Below are 22,418 nucleotides of genomic sequence, written 5' to 3' on the forward strand. Positions count from 1 at the left end.
TGAATCTTTGATTTACCATCTATAAATTGTCTTTGACCTTTCCATTTGTAAATTTTGTCCTTGACCTTGCTATCTATGAATTGCATCTTTGACCTTGCCATTCATAAATTGTGTCTTTAACCTTGACATCTATAAATTGTCTTTGATCTTGTCATCTATAAATTGTATATTTGACCTTGTTATCTATGAATTGCATCTTTGACCTTGCCATTCAGAAATTGTATCTTTAACCTTGACATCTATAAATTGTCTGATTTTGCCATACATAAATGTGTGTCCTTGACCTTGTTATCTATGAATTGTGTCAATGACCTTGCCATCTATAAGTTGTGTCTTTGACCTTGACATCCATAAATTGTGTCTTTGACCTTGCCATCTATAAATCTTACCTTGTCATCTATAAACAATCTTGTCTATGTTGGAAAATACTTTGGACCTTTTCGTCTTTAAAGAGTGTCTTATTGTCTGTGGTTTACCAAGTTCGTTGTAACAACAACAAATGTCAACCAAAGGTTTTTCATTATTTTATTACACAAGTTATACACAATTACCATACTGGCAGACATTTTGTACAATTACATTATAAATCATGTATTTACAATAAAGTTTCACAGCCAGTAAACAAACATTAAACATTTTAGCAATGTTACATTCTATCCCTTACAATCTGGACGGATCTGAAAGAAGTTAAAGGTGAAGCAGCATATTCTAGTGAAAATGCTTCAGTTAAAAGAAATGTTACCTAAATCAATCACTGTTAATGTTTTTTTCATCTAAGTGTCCATTTAAAATACAAATCCTTAAGTCAACACAATCAACTATGGTTACCAGAAATATACATTGAAATGTGTCCTTTTCCAGAGAACATAATTTCATACAACTTTGTGTGCCTGTGTTTGCCTTCAGTCTGAGATGGCTTAGTCATAATTGAAAAGCCTGCCTTCCAACCTTCAAGACTTAAAGTGTATGTATATTCTAACAAGCCACCATGTGGTCGAAAGACGCATCACAACACTAGATGTTTCCTCAGTGTAGTATGACCCTCAGAACAATACTGATTGTGAAATTTTGTAAGTATTCCAATTACTGTTGTAAGTTTAGCTTAAAGAGTGATCTCGGCTATGGTCATCATACTAGTATGTCCAGTTTGGTGTCCCTAATCCAAACGAGCATTTTCCAGTGGTCACACCTGTCCTTGCGAGTAGGTGTCGTTGAGTTTGTCAAATATGGGAATGGGTGGGACCAGGATCTTGAAAGGCTGAAAAAGAGAACAGTCAACGTCAATATTCTCTGTTGATAGTTACTAACTCTGAGCTGTTATGATACATACCTCTCTATATAATTATAGATTTCTTTTACAATGTGTTATATTCTATGTAAGGAGAACTGTATGTATCTACAGTATAGCTATACTGCCTTATTTGGCATACCACAGAACCCCTTGATATAAAGGTCATGTAGTGGTGCGAGAGAGATCATTCATGCAGTGATGAGGTGTATGCAAAAATAAAGATCCAAATGACTCCAAAGGTTATTTCTTTGGGTAATTTTGATAATAGAGGAAATTATTTTTTTGCTGACTAAACTATTTGACTTATGCATGAAAAAGGCACGCAACATCACCATGATATGTGTAATTTTGGTGAAAATGTTTTGATATTTATATCAAATCCTTTCAAAATTGCAAACATGAGTTCTACAAGAATGAGTCATTTGATCTTTCCCCACACATTATAACATTGATGATGGTTATATTTAATTCAGGGACATATCGGTACTGTGACTGTGACTGTAGTGTTATTATTGGAATTATGGTGTCCTTGACTGCAGCCATGCCTGATATCAATTTTGATTGGTCATAAATATTTACACATAGTCTTATACATCTTTGTGTCGCTTGATAAATAATATATCTTTTAAAAGACTATAATAAACTACAGAACACATCAATATGGTTCCCTTCACCAATTATTGTCCACACTGTTAAAAACACAAACTCAAGCTCCAGCCACATAAAACATACAGCTCTGTTACACCATGTATAACACCAACATACATATATATATGTACACAGACGTCATCAACATATGTACTGCAGCGTAGAACAAAAGTATTGTCATCATGCACAGCCACACTGTGCAAACAATATACCACCACATCTGTAAAATAAACCTACAGGCAGCCAACAGTGGACATCGACACTAATATGGCACGACAGCCATGCATGTGACTTATAAATAAAAGACTGACAAATTGTTGCATTTTTTTCTATGCCATTTTGCTCATAAATAATTAAAAAATATTTTATGAATGATTGGACAAAAGAAACAAGTGATTTGAAAATTTAAATATGAAATTTGTAATAGTTTTATTATATGCCAAAAATGATTATCAAAACTGTATCGTACAGCGCTTCATTCTTCTAGGACTAGTCAGTGATGCTAGAGTCCAAAACTGAGAGTCGTCATTCTATCAGATTTTGTCTGAGAGAATCTGTCAATATACAGTATAATTAGATAAATTAAAACTGCAACATTTTGCCCGACTTTTGACTGAGACAAGTTACAATAACACCTTAACATGTATAGCCATTCAATTCACTAAACAATAGAGTTCACCATTTACCACTGTAAAACCAATATAAATATTTGCCTTTTCTTTCATTGTATCTCCATCATTTCTGGCGGTGTCTGAAAATCAGGTTACATTTTTGGAGGCATGCATATTAAGAAAATACAGGTACATGTATATTAATATGTACATGGTAAATCTATATTATTCACAATGTTTACAATCCTATTTTACCTGTAGTTATTGATTTTATTTTTCAACTGAATCTAGTATACTGAGTTCTACAACATTATGTTTAAGTCAAAAACAAATATAGTATAGTGCTAGGAAGATGCATAAACCCAGTCTTACAATGAAATAACGACTTTTTAAAATTCAACAAATTTCGATTCACTGAAATGAAATACAATCACAAGTCTATATTTTCATATTACTCTTTTAAGAAAGTAATAAAATCATAACAAAAAATCTATTTTTAACTAAAATTTTTCCAATTGAAAATAAATGCTATTGTAAATCCTTCTCTTAGGCTGTTTGTTTGAACTATAATATATTTAAGAGTTAATGTAATTCAGAATTAAATACAAATTGATCGATGCTACATGATTTATGAGTGATGAAAACTAATACAGACTATTCAAATGAAATCAAACAATTTGTGTCAAACTCATTACCTGTGAAACGACATGTTTGTCCAGGAATTCCTCACGGTAGAAATGGGTGCCAAAGGGCAGATGTCCGTATTGTGATGTTGTGTGCAGCATTGGCTCGTATTTCTGATCCTTTTTAGAGAACGGCACAAATCTGATAGGAGGAAAAAAATACAAACCAGATCAGTTATGAAACCACTGTTACTTATCAAATTACATCATATTTACTGATACATTTCATCAAATTATGCTTCATTTTATTGGGGTGTGGAAACTGGGTGTTTTATTTTATAGAGATACTATGTTACTTTGTTCAGTATTAGAAGTGAAACAGGGGTATCTTGGTCAGAAGGGGAAGATCCTTAAGTTGTCAAACATGAGGCTTGTTGAGAGTTTGGTACATAATGCTTAAGAATCTCATCCTGAGTGTTGAGCTCCACTTTTCTAATCCAGAAGGGTTGAATGATTATTTTGTCTCTTAACCTGTTGGTCCTCTTATGTAAGTTAATATGTTGATGAACATCAATGCCAGACATAATTAATGCAACACATTATGTACAGCTTTTTATGGCTACATACATGTTGTCGTTGAGTCGGGTAACCCACTCCTCTGCCTTCATGGCCTGTCTGGCCTCCTCCAGGGCGGTAAATGATGTTGATACACGCAACGTCTGCTGGAATGGCTTGTAGCGTTGCTTCTGTACATCGACAGGGTCTCGGAATGGTCCCTACAGAAAAAAAATCCAGCAAGAAATTAATCATGGTAAAGTAAGGAAAAAACACACAATCTTTAGACAATTTAATATAATGTTGATTCTGGGAAAAAATGTTACTTCTTAGTTAGTGTAATACATACCTGTGGTTTTTGTGAGAGGGGAGGTAACTGCTTTGGTTTCGGGAGATCGTAACTTCGGCACACTGGATCATACGGGTCCTGATCAGGTCGTTTCTTTTTGTGTACTAAAGGTTTAACACTCCTCAAGATGTATTCTTTTTCTGAAGGATACCTGTTCATAGTACACAAAATGTAGTAAAAAATCCATATCTTCAGGTATTAGCGCAAAAAATAAGCAACCACAGGGATCTTTTTAACTTATTTCAAAATCAAAGACTTGCTTTAGCTTAATATACTACCAGGTGGTATACATACCAGACATTCAACAAAGCCTATCCTTAACATTACACAGGTATTTTTTCAAAAGAATTTTTGGGGCAGAATATTGGCCTCATTTCCATTTGAAAGTACATGTATATCATTTTAAAGTGAAATTCCAAAACTTGTTGTTTACTATTGAAAATTTTCTCTCCTAATTCAGCACCTTTCTTAAGAAAATATGGCAAAAAGGCCCCATATCCCAAACCAGTGAAAACAAGCCCAGCTGCCACAGCTCTAGACAATACTCACGGTAAGAAGGGTGAGTTGAAGATGCCAGGGATGACCTCTGTACTGATCAGGTAGTGGTACTTGCGTGCCTGGTGTTCCCTGTGCTTGACTTCCTCTTCCTCCATCTTCTTGTGTGCTATCTGCTCCTGTTGTTCAGCATACTCCTCCAACTCACTCCTAAAAATAACATACAATACAGGTGTCTCACACATAAAAATGGTGGATACAGAATAAATGTGGCATTGGTGTATCTTTATATACATTAGGAAAACTATTTTACAGTTAAACTTCTATGATAATAAATAGAAGATTCTGTCATACATGGGTCCAATTAGACAAGATATTGAAATATATCTACAGTTTTAAATACATAGTTCTCATTTGGTATTTCCATTAGTATTTGGATTACTTCATTGTTTTGGATTACTTAGGATTCCACAATTCTAGGGTTCAGGTAAGTTTCACTAACGATATCAAATTTTGAAGCTCTGATGATTTTACCTGACAATCTCATTTTTGATTTGTAGGGCTTCCAGATATCTCTTTCTGCTGAAGTAGTTAAACACATATTTCCTCACATAATATCCTCGCCACATCTTCTGAATCTGGAAAGGAACAGTAAACTGGTAAATTATGAGTTCCTGGTACGTGTTGGTATGGGTGAGTTTTGAGTACCTGGGACTGAGTACAGGTTAGTATGGGTTGTTGTGAGTACCTGGGACTGCGTACAGGTTGTATGGGTTGTTGTGAGTATCTGGGACTGCGTACAGGTTAGTATCCGTGGGTTGTTGTGAGTACCTAGGACTGAGTTCAGGTTGGTTTGGGTGATGTGAGTACCTGGGACTGTGTACAGGTTGGTATGGGTTGTTGTGAGTACCTGGGACTGCGTACAGGTTGTATGGGTTGTTGTGAGTATCTGGGACTGCGTACAGGTTGGTATGGGTTGGTGTGAGTACCTGGGACTGTGTACAGTTTGGTATGGGTTGTTGTGAGTACCTGGGGCTGAGTATAGGTTGGCATGGGTTGTTATGAGTACCTGGGACTGAGTACAGGTTGGTATGGGGTGTTGTGAGTACCTGGGACTGAGTACAGGTTGGTTTGGGTGATGTCAGTACCTGGGACTGAGTACAGGTTGGTTTGGGTTGTTGTGAGTACCTGGGGCTGAGTACAGGTTGGTATGGGGTGTTGTGAGTACCTGGGACTGAGTACAGGTTGGTTTGGGTGATGTCAGTACCTGGGACTGAGTACAGGTTGGTTTGGGTTGTTGTGAGTACCTGGGGCTGAGTACAGGTTGGCATGGGTTGTTATGAGTACCTGGGACTGAGTACAGGTTGGTATGGGGTGTTGTGAGTACCTGGGACTGAGTACAGGTTGGTTTGGGTGATGTCAGTACCTCAGATTGCGTAAATGTATGAGTTGTTGTAAGTACCTGGGACCCAGCAGCCCCTTGTTTTGAGTAGCAGGGTCAGGATGGTTCCATAATACTTGTACTTAAAAATATACCAGATATTGTTACTGAGATGTTGTTACAGTAGATATCACCAATTAATTTCTGAAGGAGGACAAAGTCAGTGAGAGTAGGTACTAACTTACCTTTGTTGCCTTCTCATTGTAGTGATTCAGCTTCATTATAAGTACGCTGTTCTGAAATAAAAACACGGAAAGTCATTGACCATGATTTAACCACTTCATGATATTATGTCATTTAATTTTGATTATGTCAAGATGTTTATGAATATCCATCTTGAAAATGCTTGAAATTAAGTAAAAGTACAGTTTACTTACCTTAACCAGGATTCTGAAGTAACGACGCCCAAGATACCCTCGCCATCGTTTTTGAATTATATTGGCACTATGATTTAGATGCCTGTAAAATACACAAAAATTGTGATATTGTTTTAATTTGTATCAGCAATACAAACTCATATATGAAACTCTAGTTTATGTATACACTGATAAAAATATTATACACTTAGATTACGACCGGGTCAGATTTCACAAGGTTGACCTATCTCATCATCCTTGAAATGATTTCAGTTTAATGGAAATTCACAAAAATAAAGTAGATGTTGTAGATGCATGTTAGAGACATAATGACTTAGACCAACTTCCAAACAAACAGTCCATGTATCATGGGCTGTTGGTTGGAAATGTGTGCCAATCCCCAGTGATTACAAATATGAGTAGCAATGAGGAGAGTGATAAAGTTTATAAAAAGGAGCAAGTTAACGCAACCACTAATTGATCTAGGCATCTGATCAATGCATGTTGATTAAGAACACTGAACACCTCCAGCAAACTTTTATTGACAGACTCAACTTATGATTTCCACATGACTTTCTTTGAGAAAATCAAGTATAGTCTTATTGTCCTCAAAATATTTTATTTCTTTTAATTCATCAATATGTTGTGACGATACAATTATTTAAAGTACGATACAAAATCACTAATTACTGTACCAATGAAACGAATAAAACCTACGTTATATAAGATCTTGTTCTCGATCCTCTGAACCATGCCTGTATTTTCAGGGAAGCAATGAATTCCCTTTCACGTTGATTTTCAGCTTCACTGTGTAAATAAAAACAAAATTTTAATCAGTGTTAATTAAGGTTAACATCACAGATCACTGACTCTACCTCCTGAGCCAAAGAAACATGCTCTGTCAGCTGAGTAACAGACCTATGTACATGCCACACCGACCCATTCCATTTATAAAGTAGAATGTAATACAATTTACATACACACACACACACAATTATATTATACAGGTGTACAATGTGCATGTGTACACAACATATCATGTACAATATAATGACGATGTATCGGATCATGTTAAATAGAACCAAGTAAAATGTGCTCTAAATAGTCTTTATAACACTTAGAGCAGTAAAACATCATTGATACGATGTGAAAACATGTTGATGGCATGAAAAATAAAGTGTACAACTTCATGAAATTTGGGGGTTCAAAACACGCCATACGTGGTATTAAGTGACATTACAAAATAGAAAACAATATCATCTGGTTTTAAATAAATGTTACATTGATAACAGAGTTCTCTTACTTTTTCCGTTGATAAGACTCCTCGACAATTTGGTCGGTTTGGCGATGGAGCCTCACCATTGCCGCCATATTGTATATTGTGTTGTCAGGAGTGACGTCACAAAATCTTTTCCTGCTGTTTCCTATAAGAGCTTATTATAATAGTTACAACTAGAATGTCAATTCTATTCTTCATTCCAACAAAATATAATTCAAAATATAAACAAGTATAAAAACTTCCGTGTCATAATGTGCAAGAATTACAGAATACGAAACTGCGGTTTCGAAGTAGGTTGCGTAGAGACGATCTTTATCAACAATATGGCGGCAAATTGATCGCTGGTGTGTGGAGTGTTAGTCATGAAGTCCAGCCAGTTGTTGATCAGCCTTTAAACGAACATCAATATGACACTGTATATGCCACCGATTGCCCGAAAAAAGAGGGTGTCCGGGCATTATAAGTAAGTTGCGTATAAAAATAACTTTCATTTTCAAGAAGAAAAAGTTAATTTGAAATTTAAAATAAGTTTCCTAATGTAAGATTATATTATTAATTGTGCCAAAGAACAGTTTGTTTCCTGAAGAAGTAGTCTTACAGTACAGTACTGTATAATGTACTGTACGGTAGCCTATATGATGATCAGAGGTAACAGATGTTTCCTAAAATATATAACTGTACATGTGCATTTAAACACTGCTGCCCTTGATATTTTTTATGATTGCAAATTTATATTATGCAATAATTACAGTTTTCATACTCATTTGTTCTGTCAATTCTGAGTCAACATAGTCAATAGTCATTATTTTCATAGAAAATGCAAATGTGCTTACAAATGAAAAGTTTAATGGTTATATATAATCTATTCCTTAGCCAAGTGATTATCTGGGAGATTGTAAGTTTAGGGCCATGCATGCATTCAAACAGAATATGAACTCAGAATGTCTTTCATAAATTCTTACTTTTAATTTTTGTTTTTATGGATTTGATACATGTACACTTTGTATAATGTATTTTTTTTTTTATATCCAATGATGAATGATATCCTTTATAGGCCTACATGCATGTATGTGTATGTATATGCAATATTGTACACTTACATATGGTGTACAACTTGTAAAAAATTGTATATATGATTATTGAAAGGTAAAATATAGATGTACATTTCAATGCCTTGTCTTATCTTATAATTATTGTGCATGTTGATGACTTGATATGCAACAGACATTTAGCAAGGAGTTAAGCAAAGCCCACTACTGTTAATTTCTTTTGCTTTAAGACAATATGTATGATCAGAGCTGATCACTTATTACTTATTTTTTCTTAATTTAAATTTTTTTAAATTCATTTTTTACAGTCCTGATTCATTCCGCGTTATAAGTGGAGATGCTGAGGAACTGCACCCTAAATTTACAACAACATCATCAGAAGCGGCAGATTTTAGGAGAGAAACTCCAGCAGGTGGATTGACACTTCCAAACATTTATAACAGACAGACTGAAGTTTTACCAAAGTCGGTACCTGATTACAGGGTAAATCGGCCACATCCAGGCAGTTGTGGATTTTTAAGACATAATGTCCGAGTTTTAAATGAACCTGTCTGTAGTGTGTACACAGCTTCATCACATGATGAACAGAATCTATGGTGGCCTTCTAGGACATCAAATGAACCTCTGAATGTTCCTCCTAAAACTAAGGACACCGTATACAGAGGAGACTACATGCAGGATGGTGACAGAATACAAAGCAGTGGTTCAACGAGGCATAGTGCAAATCTTCACAGGGAACCTGCCCTGGGAACAGGTTAGTTCAGCATTAAGTGCATGTTTTATTTTGTTGAGTGTTGTTTTCATTAATTTTCATTAACACAGCAATAAATGTAAAGGAACTGAGTGGAGCCATTGTACAGGAGGAAAAAAAAAACCTACGGAGATTAATTGTCATACATATATATCTTACCAAGCAACCAATTTGTGTTCAAAAAGACAAATGAGATGATTTTTAATAAAATAAAAAGTTCTCAGCACTAGATACTAATTCTGGCTGTTGTGCCCATCCTAGCTGTCCCAGAGAAGTCTTTTACACTTACTCTTGTTATACATTCATTTACTTCTTTTGATTATCAAATATGTGTTATTCACGATACTTGATGTGCCTAGCTAAGTACATTTTAAGAATGTCTACATTTTTTCTTGCCATAAACATATATATCAATTATACAAGACCAAGATTTTTGTCACAGACTTCTTTAATGGTCCTTTAAGACTGTATGTTTGACCATTTACAGAAACCAAAAAAAATACTAGTTTATATTGTTAGCTGATGTAGAGAACTTTACTTGTAATGAAAATGATATCATTAAACTATACTTTCAAGAGGATAAATAATGTTCTTAATTCTGGATTCAAACTTATCATAAAACAGTAATAGTTTGATGATACCACTATTGCAGTTTTAGTAAAGAGAACTGGTGATTACCGGTAGTGACTGGAGGCATCCAATAATTACATGTGACTTGTGAGGTTGTGTTTGAATTTTTTTATTGAATTCTTGATGTTGGACAGTTAGATGACGATTAAAACTGCCCATGTATATGTCTTATTAGACTCCATGATATTCATATCACTAATATCATTGTACATGATGTATAGGGCTGGATTTTTAATCTGTAATTAAGTATCTTGCTACAAGTGTCTAGTCCGTCCCGACCTTGTTATCAAATCGCCAGATGTCACATGGAACTACATGTATCATGTGTCATTTAAACCAATAATCCAGTCCTTCTGGCACACCTTGATTTGATCTTCATGATTAAATCTGAACCCGATTGTTTTTGTATCTGGGTAGTGATCACGTCTATACAATAGTATAGCCGGCCATGTATTAATCGTGAATACACAAGTGTGTGAGAAGTATTGTTTGAGAAATACATCTGTTTAAATTTACACTTGGGCACTCAAGTGTGTAATGCCAGCCATCAGATTAAATGTTAATGAATATTGAGTTACATTTAAAGTTTAATGCAGTAATCTGTAAATAACAGGACGGGGAGACAAAATTATATATATAGATTTGAATAGGATACATAATTATGTACACTGTATATACATGCTCACAGGTTTCAATAACATTGGAAGTTAAAGGTACTCAAACACAAAGTAGGCAGTTAATTTTAATAAATCTTATAACCAAGAATACCTTACAAGTCATTTTCTATTTTATGAAAAAAAAATCCATGAATTTTACTGGTTATACTGGTCAAAACCCCATTTTTATATTAACGTTTGTGTAAAATTATAAAGGTTTATCTAAAGAAAAATTCTGATCATGTCTCTTTATTCTCTAGTAAATTTATTTTAAAAATGCACAGTTTATACCACTTAATGTCACATATCACTTATTGTCACATCACTTAATGACACTTTATGGTTAATATCACGTTTCCTTGAAACATATTGTTTTCCCTATTTTATGATAGTTGTGATACATTGTACCACTTCTGTTAATGTCATTTGGTACAATCTCCACTACTTATCACTGTCTTTTGATGTCCTCATAAAAAACCTATTGTACATGTAAATGAGTAAATGAACCATGTTTTTATACCCCAGGGGGTCTGGTTGTTAAATTCACAATTTATTGACTCCACCAAACAATACATATTTTGACCTCACTTACCTACGTACATTATTTGTTTTAGAAAGCTTGAGCCACTACATCAGTCCGAGCATTAAAAGTTCCTAACCAAGTGTATATATTTATATATAGACATCTGTCATTAAATAGGCCTTAGTATAGTCTCAAGATTCAGTTAGAATAGGTCTATGTGTTGTCATAATGTAGGCCAAGTTGAGAACTTTCTTTTGACACTACAGGATTGACTTTGAAACAATAAAGAGTGATTTGCAAATATCAAATGAAGCATGTCACAAATGATTAAATCTGAGTCAAGTTTCACTGAATTGTGTCATTTGAACTATGGGACAAAAAACAGCAGCAAAAGGCATGCATATCAATGTTGAGAAAAATTAATTCAAACTTGGTTGAATAGATAGCCAATATCTATTCAATTATTCTGATACATTTAATTGTGGAAATGTATAAATCATGTATACCTTGGTAATATAATGTTTTGATACATGTAGTAGTACATTTATGGAGTTTGTCAATATTGTTGAGAATGTGGTCGAATTGCCATGCTATAAGTAATCAAGATGTTAAAGCTTAATTGAGGTATTTTATTAAATTACATAGTACGTTTGTAATTAGTAGCATAATAGCACAAGTTTCCATCATAACAAGTTGAGAACCACCAATACATGTTCCAGGTTAGTTCATTTTTAGTCCATACATCATCTACACACAATATTTCATTTCCACTGTAACAAATTATTCTTAGTGGTGCATTATGTAAATCCGTAATATAATATGAGATTGTAATTTTAGATTTTTTTTCTTCAAATCTGGTGATGTTGAATTGGTATAAGTGTTGAATTGATAAAAGTTTTTTTCCATGTCAGGTTACAATTTAAATCTTGTATTACTTGAGATGTCTAGTATATATATGACCAGACAAAATCAGATGACATCTTCGAAAGCATTAAGTTTTTTGATAGGACATGTAAAATGAAGCTTTTATTTAAATATTTTATTTCTTTGTATTTTCTGTTTTTCAGTACCTGTGAACTTCTTACCAGCCAGAGATGAAAACAAACGATTTTTCAAAGAGAAGATCTCATACGAACATCAGTACAATAGTCGTCTGGAACCCAACTATCCAATCAGAGCCAAGGTAAGGAAACAACTTCAATTCATCAAATGCTTGTTGTTGGAGCTTCTTGTGCTCAAAAATGCGCACGTAGTTTGATGGCAGTAAACAATGGGGGTAGCTCTGCTATTGTTAAGTTTTTCATGTTCTAATGTTGATAGCTGAATATCATTTCATATAAATATATCAAAAGTCTTTCATGATTGGCCTCCAACACATTGGCCCTATCCTATTTCACACGACCTTACAAATGTGAGGGTCAGTTGTCCTATTGAATTGGAATCATATACAATTGTATTTGTGTATTGTAAAACAGCTATATCACAGTACGACCCACCCCATACATAGCCATGCATGAACATCTAAACATTGAATGATAGGGGTCCAATGTATAAATATTTGGCATTTTAATTTTGACATCACATGTACTTTTAAACGAATTTCAAAATTAAAAAACAAAATGTTTTGACAAATGAGGAATACTACAGTAATGCATACATAAGATATATTTTTTGAAAATCATTATGCTAAAAGTAAAACATTTTCAAATATTTCATGTATATAATAGATTTGAAAACAATTGATAATTTGAAATGCCTTTTTTTTATTCCCTGGTATACCACTTTTACAATACTTAGATAAATTATATATTAATATAGAATTAAATACTTACATGTAGAATTATATACCTTTTACCACTTTTTCTAATTATTATTTAAATTCACTTTTAGAAAGTACATGGTAGCACACAGTAGTTTATTTGTACTTCACAAGAGTGGTATGTGTTTATGAAATGTAACAGAGATTTCTCGTGGAGGGTCAACATATATATTGATTAACCGAAGATTTGTAGTGATTGTGGCAGTCATGGACATACAGATATTTATCATTTATATGAATAATATGACACATGGAATCAGCTTATCAGCTAAACAAACAATCCTTTGATGTTAAAAAAGGACAAAATCAAGAAATATTTATAATTAAGTAAGAAAAATAGTTTTTTTTATCCATATCAATCTTGAAATGCTGCATGTATTTCCAGAAATATAAAGCTAATTGGATTGATCATCTGCAATAAGAAAAAGTAAATATTTGTTTTGTGATCCCCACTCAGCTTTTGATGTTTACTCGTATGATTTGTGGCCTCCGCTATCTCCCTTCGTTGTCCTACATTCCTAACCATACAGAGAAATTGTGTCATTTTGTCAGGCCTGGTAGCAACTAGCTGACAAAAGTAAAGTTGTTGGTAAAATGTTCCAAATACCATAAGCCAGTCAAAATAATATATTTTTATTTCTGTAAAAAATAAACTTGATATAAAAGAATATTTAGTTTTCTTTTATACTTCTTCCCATCCTTGTAGACGTTTTAGTCTTTAGGGCAACCTGAATAAAACAAAATTTATTTTTTTTATGAACCAATTTTCTATTTTTTCCCCTTATGATTCATTTAAAAACAAATATTAAAATTAATCAATTTGTTTTTATCATTTTTATCCCCCCCCCCCCCCCCCCCCCGCCCCCCCCCCTTCTTGTAAAGTAGTATATTGGTATATCATAATCTCATTTTTATGTGGTTGAATGTATGCAGTATACAGAGCCATCTAAACAAAGACTTTATTCAATGGATGGAACTTTTTTGTTTGTTTTATCATAATATAAACAATCAATGTAATTATTTTTCAACAACAAAATGATATTAATAGCCAATTTTGAATATTGTAATAATTTTGCATGTATAGATGAGGCCAGTGTTAACAAATAATTTGCATGCTTCATATAGGTTCATTGGCATATTCAATATACCATTGTAATATCCTATTATACATTGTATTATGTTTCGTAATAGTTGTATACCATCTATATTTCACACACATTGAACATATATATATATACCTGATGTAATCTATATTAATGTTGCTGAACATGTTAACTCATTTACTTGATATTGTTTGTTTTAATTCTGTTGACAGCATTTATGACATCACTGATTCTTCATGCTTTTTTTCAGACTTTTTGTTATTTACCATACATTCAAACTTTTCTCATATACATGTTACAGTGAAATCTGCTTAATATCACAGTCATTTTTCAGAAGAAAATGTGATAATATCTTAAAGAGGAAATTAACAGTTAAAGTGTTTTCAAGTCATCAAAAAGCCGAAGTGAGGCGATATTAATCGAAGAGAGCAATGACATTAACATATCTTGCATTACCTAAGTTATATAGGAGGTAATAATGTATCTAAAAAAATGTGATATTATCAGAAAAGTGACAATAACAGAAAATTGATATTAACAGAAAATCGACATTAACAGAAAAATGACATTAGCAGAAAAATGACATTAACTATAGTTCACTGTAACAAAAAATGTGATTAAAACAACCAGTACAGTATTATATGAGACATCCAGGATATTTGATACATTTAGTCAAAATGATAATAAGCTATAGCTACACCTTATGACATATTTCTCATTCTTAAATCAGAGAACACCAAAGGATATTTTCCAGGTGAGAGGATTTTAGATATATCTGCTGTCATTTGATTAAAAATGAAAAAAAAAAAAAATCATTTGAGCAGAATATTTGTTTTCCTTTGCTTTGAACATAATCTTTAGTCTAGAATTAAAATCTCCTGCTGTGGGACTTTGTTGGTGCCTGAGTTTGATGTTGTTTGTTGTGTAAATGGAATATGAAGATGTTAATTGTCTGGTCAGGGTTGTTAATATATATCTGGACATTTTAGTTAAATCATTCTTGTGTTGCTTTCAGGAAGGCATTGGTTGCTGGGCTTGACATAATATAATGATATTCATAATGAAGTACATGTATCATTGATATACATGTCATGCTATGCTAATTATTCATCAAATCATGGATTTTCTTTTTATACATTAATACACAGATCAAACATTTGATGTGGTGTTCACATCAATTTACAGTGGGGATGAATTTCAGTAGTTTAAATTCATGGACATATCATTTTGAAAACATTGAAAAGTAATGAGTCCATGTTAATTTGGCTGTACGTCATGTACTAATTTCACTGATTTTCCTTAATACCATCTGCTGACCATTAATGATAATTTGGTATACTGCATCTTATTTTAATTATACATTTCTCATGAATGCTAATTTTTGTTAAAAATTTTATCAAAATGATGTTAAGAGCACTTCAATACCCAATTTTCAACATAATTAAGTTGAATCTTGTATTAGCATTACAATCAAGAGGTGGATTCAATACTGTCTGTCACTGTGGTAACATATAAAATCTATCATCAGAATATCTTGTATAATTTGAAAACTGGTATTTAATGATTTTGGAGCATGTTATATAGTCGATCTTTAGATTTATATAAACAAGGGTGGGCATAGTATGTAACCTTGTCTGACTCTCTCAAAACACTGTAAATCCATGTACATTTTATTTTTTATTTCTTATGAATATGGATTAAATTTTAAATGTTAACATATTTTTACCAAACTACTTATATTCTTTTACATTAATACACTAACAAAGGGAAATAATAAGATCCGAGATTGATCGATTCTTTATAATGTTATTAATAAATGGAATGTATTTCACACAGTCTTGTATTCCATATTAAAACATTCAGAACTTCAGATCTTTAGATTTTCTCTGATATGTTGATATTCAGATAATTGCTTACAATCCCTTAATATGTGGTTTTGGTTGTGAACTTTTAACAGATTTGTAAATATTGTTTTATCTTATTAAATGTATATTCAAATCATAAAGACCATAAAGAAACAAGAGGCCCAAAGGGCCTTAACGGTCACCTGAGATTTGAAATATTTCGGCCAACTAAATTGACCCTTTTTGGCCCCACCCATCAGTCCTAATGGGGTCAGTCTATGAAGAGTATTTGATTCTAACATATAGTAGATAAGAAGATTTTTGAAATTTCAGTCAATTTGACCCTTTTTGGCCCCGCCCACCAGCCCCTGGGGGTCAACCAGGGCCAACATGTACATAACATCAAACTGTAATCCCATGCTGATAGTTTGAACCAAGTTAGAATGAATTCCAATACAAATCCAACAAATAATAGTCAAAAATGTGATTTCCCTATATAAACTATAGTAAAGTTTACTCCCTACCCAGGGGCAAATGTGAGACCCCAGGGTCATGAAATTCACAATTTTGGTAAAGCACCTGAAGAGCCTTCCATCTATGAAGAGTATTTGATTCTAACATATCTGAGAGTAGAGAAGAAGATTTTTGAAATTTTAGTCAATTTGACCCTTTTTGGCCCCGCCCACCAGCCCCTGGGGGTCAACCAGGGCCAACATGTACATAACATCAAACTGTCATCCCATGCTGATAATTTGAACCAAGTTAGAATGAATTCCAATAGAAATCAAACAAATAATAGTCAAAAATGTGATTTCCCTATATAAACTATAGTAAAGTTTACCCCCTACCCAGGGGCAAACCTGAGACCCCAGGGTCATGAAAATCACAATTTTGGTAAAGCACCTTAAGACCCTTCCATCTATCAAGAGTATTTGATTCTACCATATCTGAGAGTAAAGAAGAAGATTTTTGAAATTTTAGTCAATTTGACCCTTTTTGGCGCCGCCCACCAGCCCCTGGGGATCAATTAGGGCCAACATGTACATACCATCAAACTGTCATCCCATGCTGATAATTTGATACAAGTTAGAATGAATTCCAATACAATTCCAACAAATAATAGTCAAAAATGTGATTTCCCTATATAAACTATAGTAAAGTTTACCCCCTACCCAGGGGCAAACCTGAGACCCCAGGGTCATGCAATTCACAATTTTGGTAAAGCACCACAAGACCCTTTCATCTATAAAGAGTGTTTGACTCCATAATATCTGAGAGTAGAGAAGAAGATTTTTGAAGTTTTAGTCAATTTGACCCTTTTTGGCCCCACCCCTCAGGCCCCTGGGGGGTGGGGACCATATAATTCACAATTTTGGTTGACCTTCAGCCATAGAAACTTTCTGCCAAATTTCATTGAATTTTGTTGAGTGGTTTTGGAGAAGAAGTCGAAAATGTAAAAAGTTTACGGACGCATGACGGACGACGGACGACGCACGACGGACGGACGACGACGGACAAAAGGCGATTAGAATAGGTCACTTGAGACTTCGTCTCAGGTGACCTAAAAACCAGTTTCATGCTGTTATTTTTTTCTTAACATTATATGCTTGTAATGTTTTAATTTTATTTAACTAATAAGATTTCATTTTTTTTTTATTGAATTTTGGATTTTATCTTTATTGTAGAATAGGGTCACCCTGGTAACCATCTCTACTGGAAATCAGGCAGATTACCACTATTAATTTAACATTTACTCATAAGTTTTTAACCCATTTCAATGAAATTCAAATTAAACTTTGAACATTCGAATATTTTAAGTTTTCTGAGTACTATCAAAATTTGTGAAACTTCTTTCAGCATACATTAGGATAAACATTATGAGTTATGATGAATATTTTGATATTTTCTGAAATAATTTGAAAACTGACAAACAAAATTTTCATGACGGTTGTTTTTTAATCATTTAACAGTTTGTTATCTTCCATGTCTTTAAGTTAGAAGTTTGTTGTCTCTGAGATTCTGTGGTCCCATCACCATAGCACCAAGACACCTGTGTCTTGTTTGTGTCGGTTGAATAATATTCAAAGAAAATTTTTGATCAATCTTTGTGTGGCAGAGCAAATCATGGCATCATTGATTATTTTTCTATAAAAGTTTCGTCTTTTGATGTGAATATCCTGCTGTATCCTAATATTTTCTGTTTTGGTTTTTTAGCGCCATGGCAGCTTTGTGTGGGAACAAATGTCCAATGCTGAGTCACAACATATGATTGACGAGCAGACGACACTGAACGAGTTGGAACGCAAGGAGAGCGCCCAGTCTCAAACCCATCCCCGCCCAATCAGTAATACGACTAGTTCCTCAGCTCCGCCTCCTCGACCAACCCAACCAGATCCACCTACTGAAGTCGTACCTGAAAAGAAAACTGTTACATTCCAGTCTCCTATAGACAAAGAAAATGAAAAAGTTCAGAAATAATGACTGTTGTTTATATTAGAAGACACACAAATTTCATATTTGAATAGAAAAAAAATTAGATAAAAAAAGTAAACTTGTGATAAAACCAGTTACTAGAAAAATTATGATTTCAATTTTATATTGATAATTGCACACTTGTCTTTATGGCATAAAAATAATACTTAGTCATGCACATATATTAAATTCTACATGTTTTAGTAATATCATAAAAAGCTTTAGCACATAGGTCAAGATGGTTATGTTATGAAGTAGAGTATTCACAAGGTTTTGGTAGAAAGAGATACAACTTCAATATGCGATGAATGAAATGTATCATATTCAAGAATTTTTCTATTTTTTTTTTTTTGTCATCTCATCCTTATTACATCATCTCACATAATCGGATATAACCAGATATTTTAATGTTGAAACTCATCCAGTTGTGGAATCATTCTCCTTGGTACTGACCGCCACCGTAACTTTTGAAGATACTGGATACCAAATTTTATAAAATCAGTATTTTATTGTTGAAAATAGAAAGCTGTTTATAGCCTAATATATAGGTCATCAGTACCTAGAGTGGCAACAAGACCCTTATCCAGAGATCTTGACCAACAAACTTTAAACCTTGAAGCAAATTTTTGTTTCTGGTAATACTTCTTAATTATATGACGTACATGTTAGTCATATGCACTGTTATAATTAAAGCATTTTGCATGGTATTAATGAGACCAACCAGTATTGAAGGAATAAAGGGTGCCCAAAGACATAATATATGTAAATTTACCCTGTTACAAGGTTGTTTATGTACATGGCATATTTTTTATATTCAGTAGTATTCAGATATTTTCCTATTTTTTACAATTTTTCATTATCATACAAGCTGTAATTATCTTCATTCTCACAGATTCCAATACCCTATAGATTTTTTCCTGAAAAAATAGGGCATGCTGAATAAATAGATATTTTTATAATTTATGGGCAAGAGAATTGTTGAAAATGAAGACTGTGACAGCAGCTAGTCCCGAAATATCGCTTTATATACCAGTCTGTGCCTTTCTCAGTCTTTTGTAAACTGTATTTTATATAGCATTTTTATTTTGTTATTCTTACATACATTTAATTTTGTATCAACTTTTGTTTTTAATACTGAATTTTATTTTTCTTAAATATGTATATGTGAGCACCTCCCCTGTGATAACCGTCTGCTACTGTATGTGATGTAGCGTTAGAGTTTGTTTTGCGTTCAATATACCTGTTGTAATCAGGGCTTTCAATCTGACTGCATATAGTTCACCTGTTAATATTTTTATAATAAATTCATTAACATTTCTATGAAATAGATTTCATTTGTTTTTGTCTGTGGATGACTTAGTTAATTATATTCAGTGAACATAACAGCTGGAAACATTCCATTGATCTTTGTGTTAAAATATTGTGCTATCATACAATAGTCTCCTTTTGTTCCAAAGATTTTGTTCAGAAATAAAATCTGCGTTACTGTTTTTATAAGACTACGCGGGACTTATACGCCCACCTGAGAGCTGATAAATGTGACAGCATCTCTTTGTCACCAACAAAGTGAAACACTTTTGCTCAGGCCTTTGATCTCTAAAAAATATAAGTTCGTGGGATTACACACGGTAAGCACATATAGGTTAGTGTTTTACAGGAAAAGATTAAAGAGTATTTTGTCAATAACTGGGGGGTTCAGCGATCTGGAACATAATCTATATGCTACAGGATTTCAAATTGTCATACATATGATAATGTTTGAGCCAATGGAAATTTTCAAAATCTGTTTGTTCCAAATGTATTATTGAAAAAAAAAAAAATTGGAAAATAAAAGATCTGTTTACATTCAAGATCTCTAGATTTGAGAACGATGATTAGAATTGAATGAAATGCGAGAATACATTTTCAAATACAATTTATTACCATATGCACTGTCATGAAAATATTCCTCCAATTTAGTGATATCGAAAATAATTGTAATTATTTTGTAAATGTAATAAAGGATCGAAAATAATTGTAATTTAAAAAGACTTGTCAAAAAGAAATTGAATTAATTAGGGGTTATAGGGACCAACCAACCAATTGTTTTTCCATAGACTTTAGTGTTAATGTTTTGGAGTATATCTTTAAAATTCTTGAATTCAATGTCAATTATGGTTTATAACAAAAGTTTAGGGTCTCATATAACACGTTATCAAAAAAAATGTTGAGTCCCTCAGCTCAAATTTTTTCCATTGTAGCCATTTTGAAAATGGGTGAATTTCGCAGTAAAAACTCCCGGAAATCTGAAATGTTTACCTGATAATTACCTGAAAATCATTATTACCTGAACTTTTGGGGGAAAATTCAATCGGACTTAAAAAATGTATATCAACATTTCTTATGGATAGTTACCTATCAGGCTACATATCTATTTTGTTACGTCATAACGTACTGGCCAATCAGTGGCTGCCAGACATTTTATCCCTGACTCAACTTTCTGTACACGGGAGTTGAAAATACTTCTGCATTTGCAGGCAATCGTCGATTTCTTCTGTAGAATTAAAATTGTTTACTGACGCCGTTAAAGAAGATTGGAGTTGAAAACACACACATGTACATAATATACAACATTGGTGATAGTGACAAAATGTGTAATCGGAAATGATAAGAAAATTATACAAACACCAACGACTATGTTCTGTTCTCGCACACAACGGGGAAAGTGCCATCATATGTCGGATCCCGTTTTCGACATAACTCTTCGCCAGCGGCAGAGTGGCTTCACCCATGCCAGGCATAGCGCAATTGGAGACAGAAGAATTGCTTACACCATTAATTTGTTTCTGTTGACAAACACGTGGAGAAATGTGGACGATGTAATAAATGTAATAAATTGCCGCTGAGGTTATTGACGTTTTTTTCTACATAATGTCCATATGCGTACGATTTCTTGACATGCCTAATGGCAGTGTGACAATGAGGGAACAATTCCTGGAATTCGCCAAGGCTGAGGATACAACGGGCGGAATTATTCTTGGAAACACTTGAACTGCACGGAATAGTGTTTGATCAAATGAGGGAACAGACTTACGATGAAATAGCAAATATTACTGGCGCGAGGAAGGGAGTCCAGGCCCGTATACGAGAGCGTGTGCCAACTGATGTTTGTACACTGTAAAGAACACGTTTTGAACTGAAAGTTGATGTCAAAATAAAAAGCATTTGACAGTTTTGTCTAACGGAAAAGTAGACGAAAGTTTCAAATGCTTTCCCGCTACAACAGTGACTATATCTTTTTGGTGATTTTATTTCAATATCAAAATATCGACCATACTGAATGATAGATGATAATTGCATGAAAAACTCCATTTCACATAATTTTTGCAATTGATAACGTAACATATAATGTGAATGAAGGATTATTCCCGAAGTCCATGTAACGCAGCAGGGCGTCTGTCTCCATTCTTGTCGGTCTGCCTTTCTGTACATCTGTTCCTGTCCGACAGCCCGACAATATACTGATACGTATGGGTCTCATACAGCTGTAGACCTATTGTAATCCTCCGCCTGTCAACTCGTTGTGTGGGTAGATTTATATCATCAGGTTGAGGAATCCACATCAGGTCAAATATCGTTTAAACGCACTGTCAATTCATGTACAGCTGTATATAGACATGTTTGAGAAAGAAGCTCTAAACTGCACCTTCAAAAATAATAAAACTGAACAAATGTAAAGCTCGTGAGCAATATTGAGCATACATTGTCACGTGGAAATTAATATTTAAGAGTCACGCGGATACATTAAGATAAATAGTATCAACAGGCAATATGGTCTAAAACAACACAAACAACAGAGTACAACCAGTCCACAGTACATGTTAATATAAATATAAGTAGTTTCAAATGCAAAACAGTTATCATTATTTGATTAATTGTAATTA

The 22,418-nt window shown here is 33.5% G+C and overlaps 2 protein-coding genes across 3 annotated transcripts; one reads left to right on the top strand and one right to left on the bottom strand.

Annotated features, from left to right (window-relative positions):
- Positions 1 to 509: 509 nt before the first annotated feature.
- LOC117323390 (spermatogenesis-associated protein 17-like) lies at positions 510 to 7,799 on the bottom strand. 2 transcript variants are annotated; one of them, XM_033878581.1, is made up of 11 exons: positions 7,673 to 7,799; positions 7,087 to 7,176; positions 6,391 to 6,472; positions 6,199 to 6,249; positions 5,107 to 5,210; positions 4,627 to 4,782; positions 4,078 to 4,228; positions 3,801 to 3,949; positions 3,246 to 3,375; positions 2,653 to 2,690; positions 1,161 to 1,258 (listed from the first exon to the last, which is right to left on the bottom strand). In XM_033878581.1, the coding sequence occupies exons 1-10, from the start codon at positions 7,738 to 7,740 to the stop codon at positions 2,661 to 2,663; spliced, it is 1,011 nt and encodes a 336-aa protein (XP_033734472.1). In that variant the 5' UTR covers positions 7,741 to 7,799; the 3' UTR covers positions 1,161 to 1,258; positions 2,653 to 2,660. The 2 variants fall into 2 exon arrangements, with proteins under 2 accessions (XP_033734471.1, XP_033734472.1); XM_033878580.1 differs by lacking the exon at positions 2,653 to 2,690 and having other exon boundaries at positions 510 to 1,258.
- Positions 7,800 to 7,938: 139 nt separating this feature from the next.
- On the top strand, positions 7,939 to 19,824 carry LOC117323392 (uncharacterized protein C2orf73 homolog). Its single transcript, XM_033878582.1, has 4 exons — positions 7,939 to 8,111; positions 9,006 to 9,451; positions 12,325 to 12,440; positions 18,238 to 19,824. The coding sequence occupies exons 1-4, from the start codon at positions 8,056 to 8,058 to the stop codon at positions 18,499 to 18,501; spliced, it is 882 nt and encodes a 293-aa protein (XP_033734473.1). The 5' UTR covers positions 7,939 to 8,055; the 3' UTR covers positions 18,502 to 19,824.
- The last annotated feature ends 2,594 nt before the right edge of the window (positions 19,825 to 22,418 follow it).

The sequence above is a fragment of the Pecten maximus genome, chromosome 3 (assembly GCF_902652985.1).
Source record: "Pecten maximus chromosome 3, xPecMax1.1, whole genome shotgun sequence".
NCBI classification, from domain to species: Eukaryota; Metazoa; Mollusca; class Bivalvia; order Pectinida; family Pectinidae; genus Pecten; species Pecten maximus.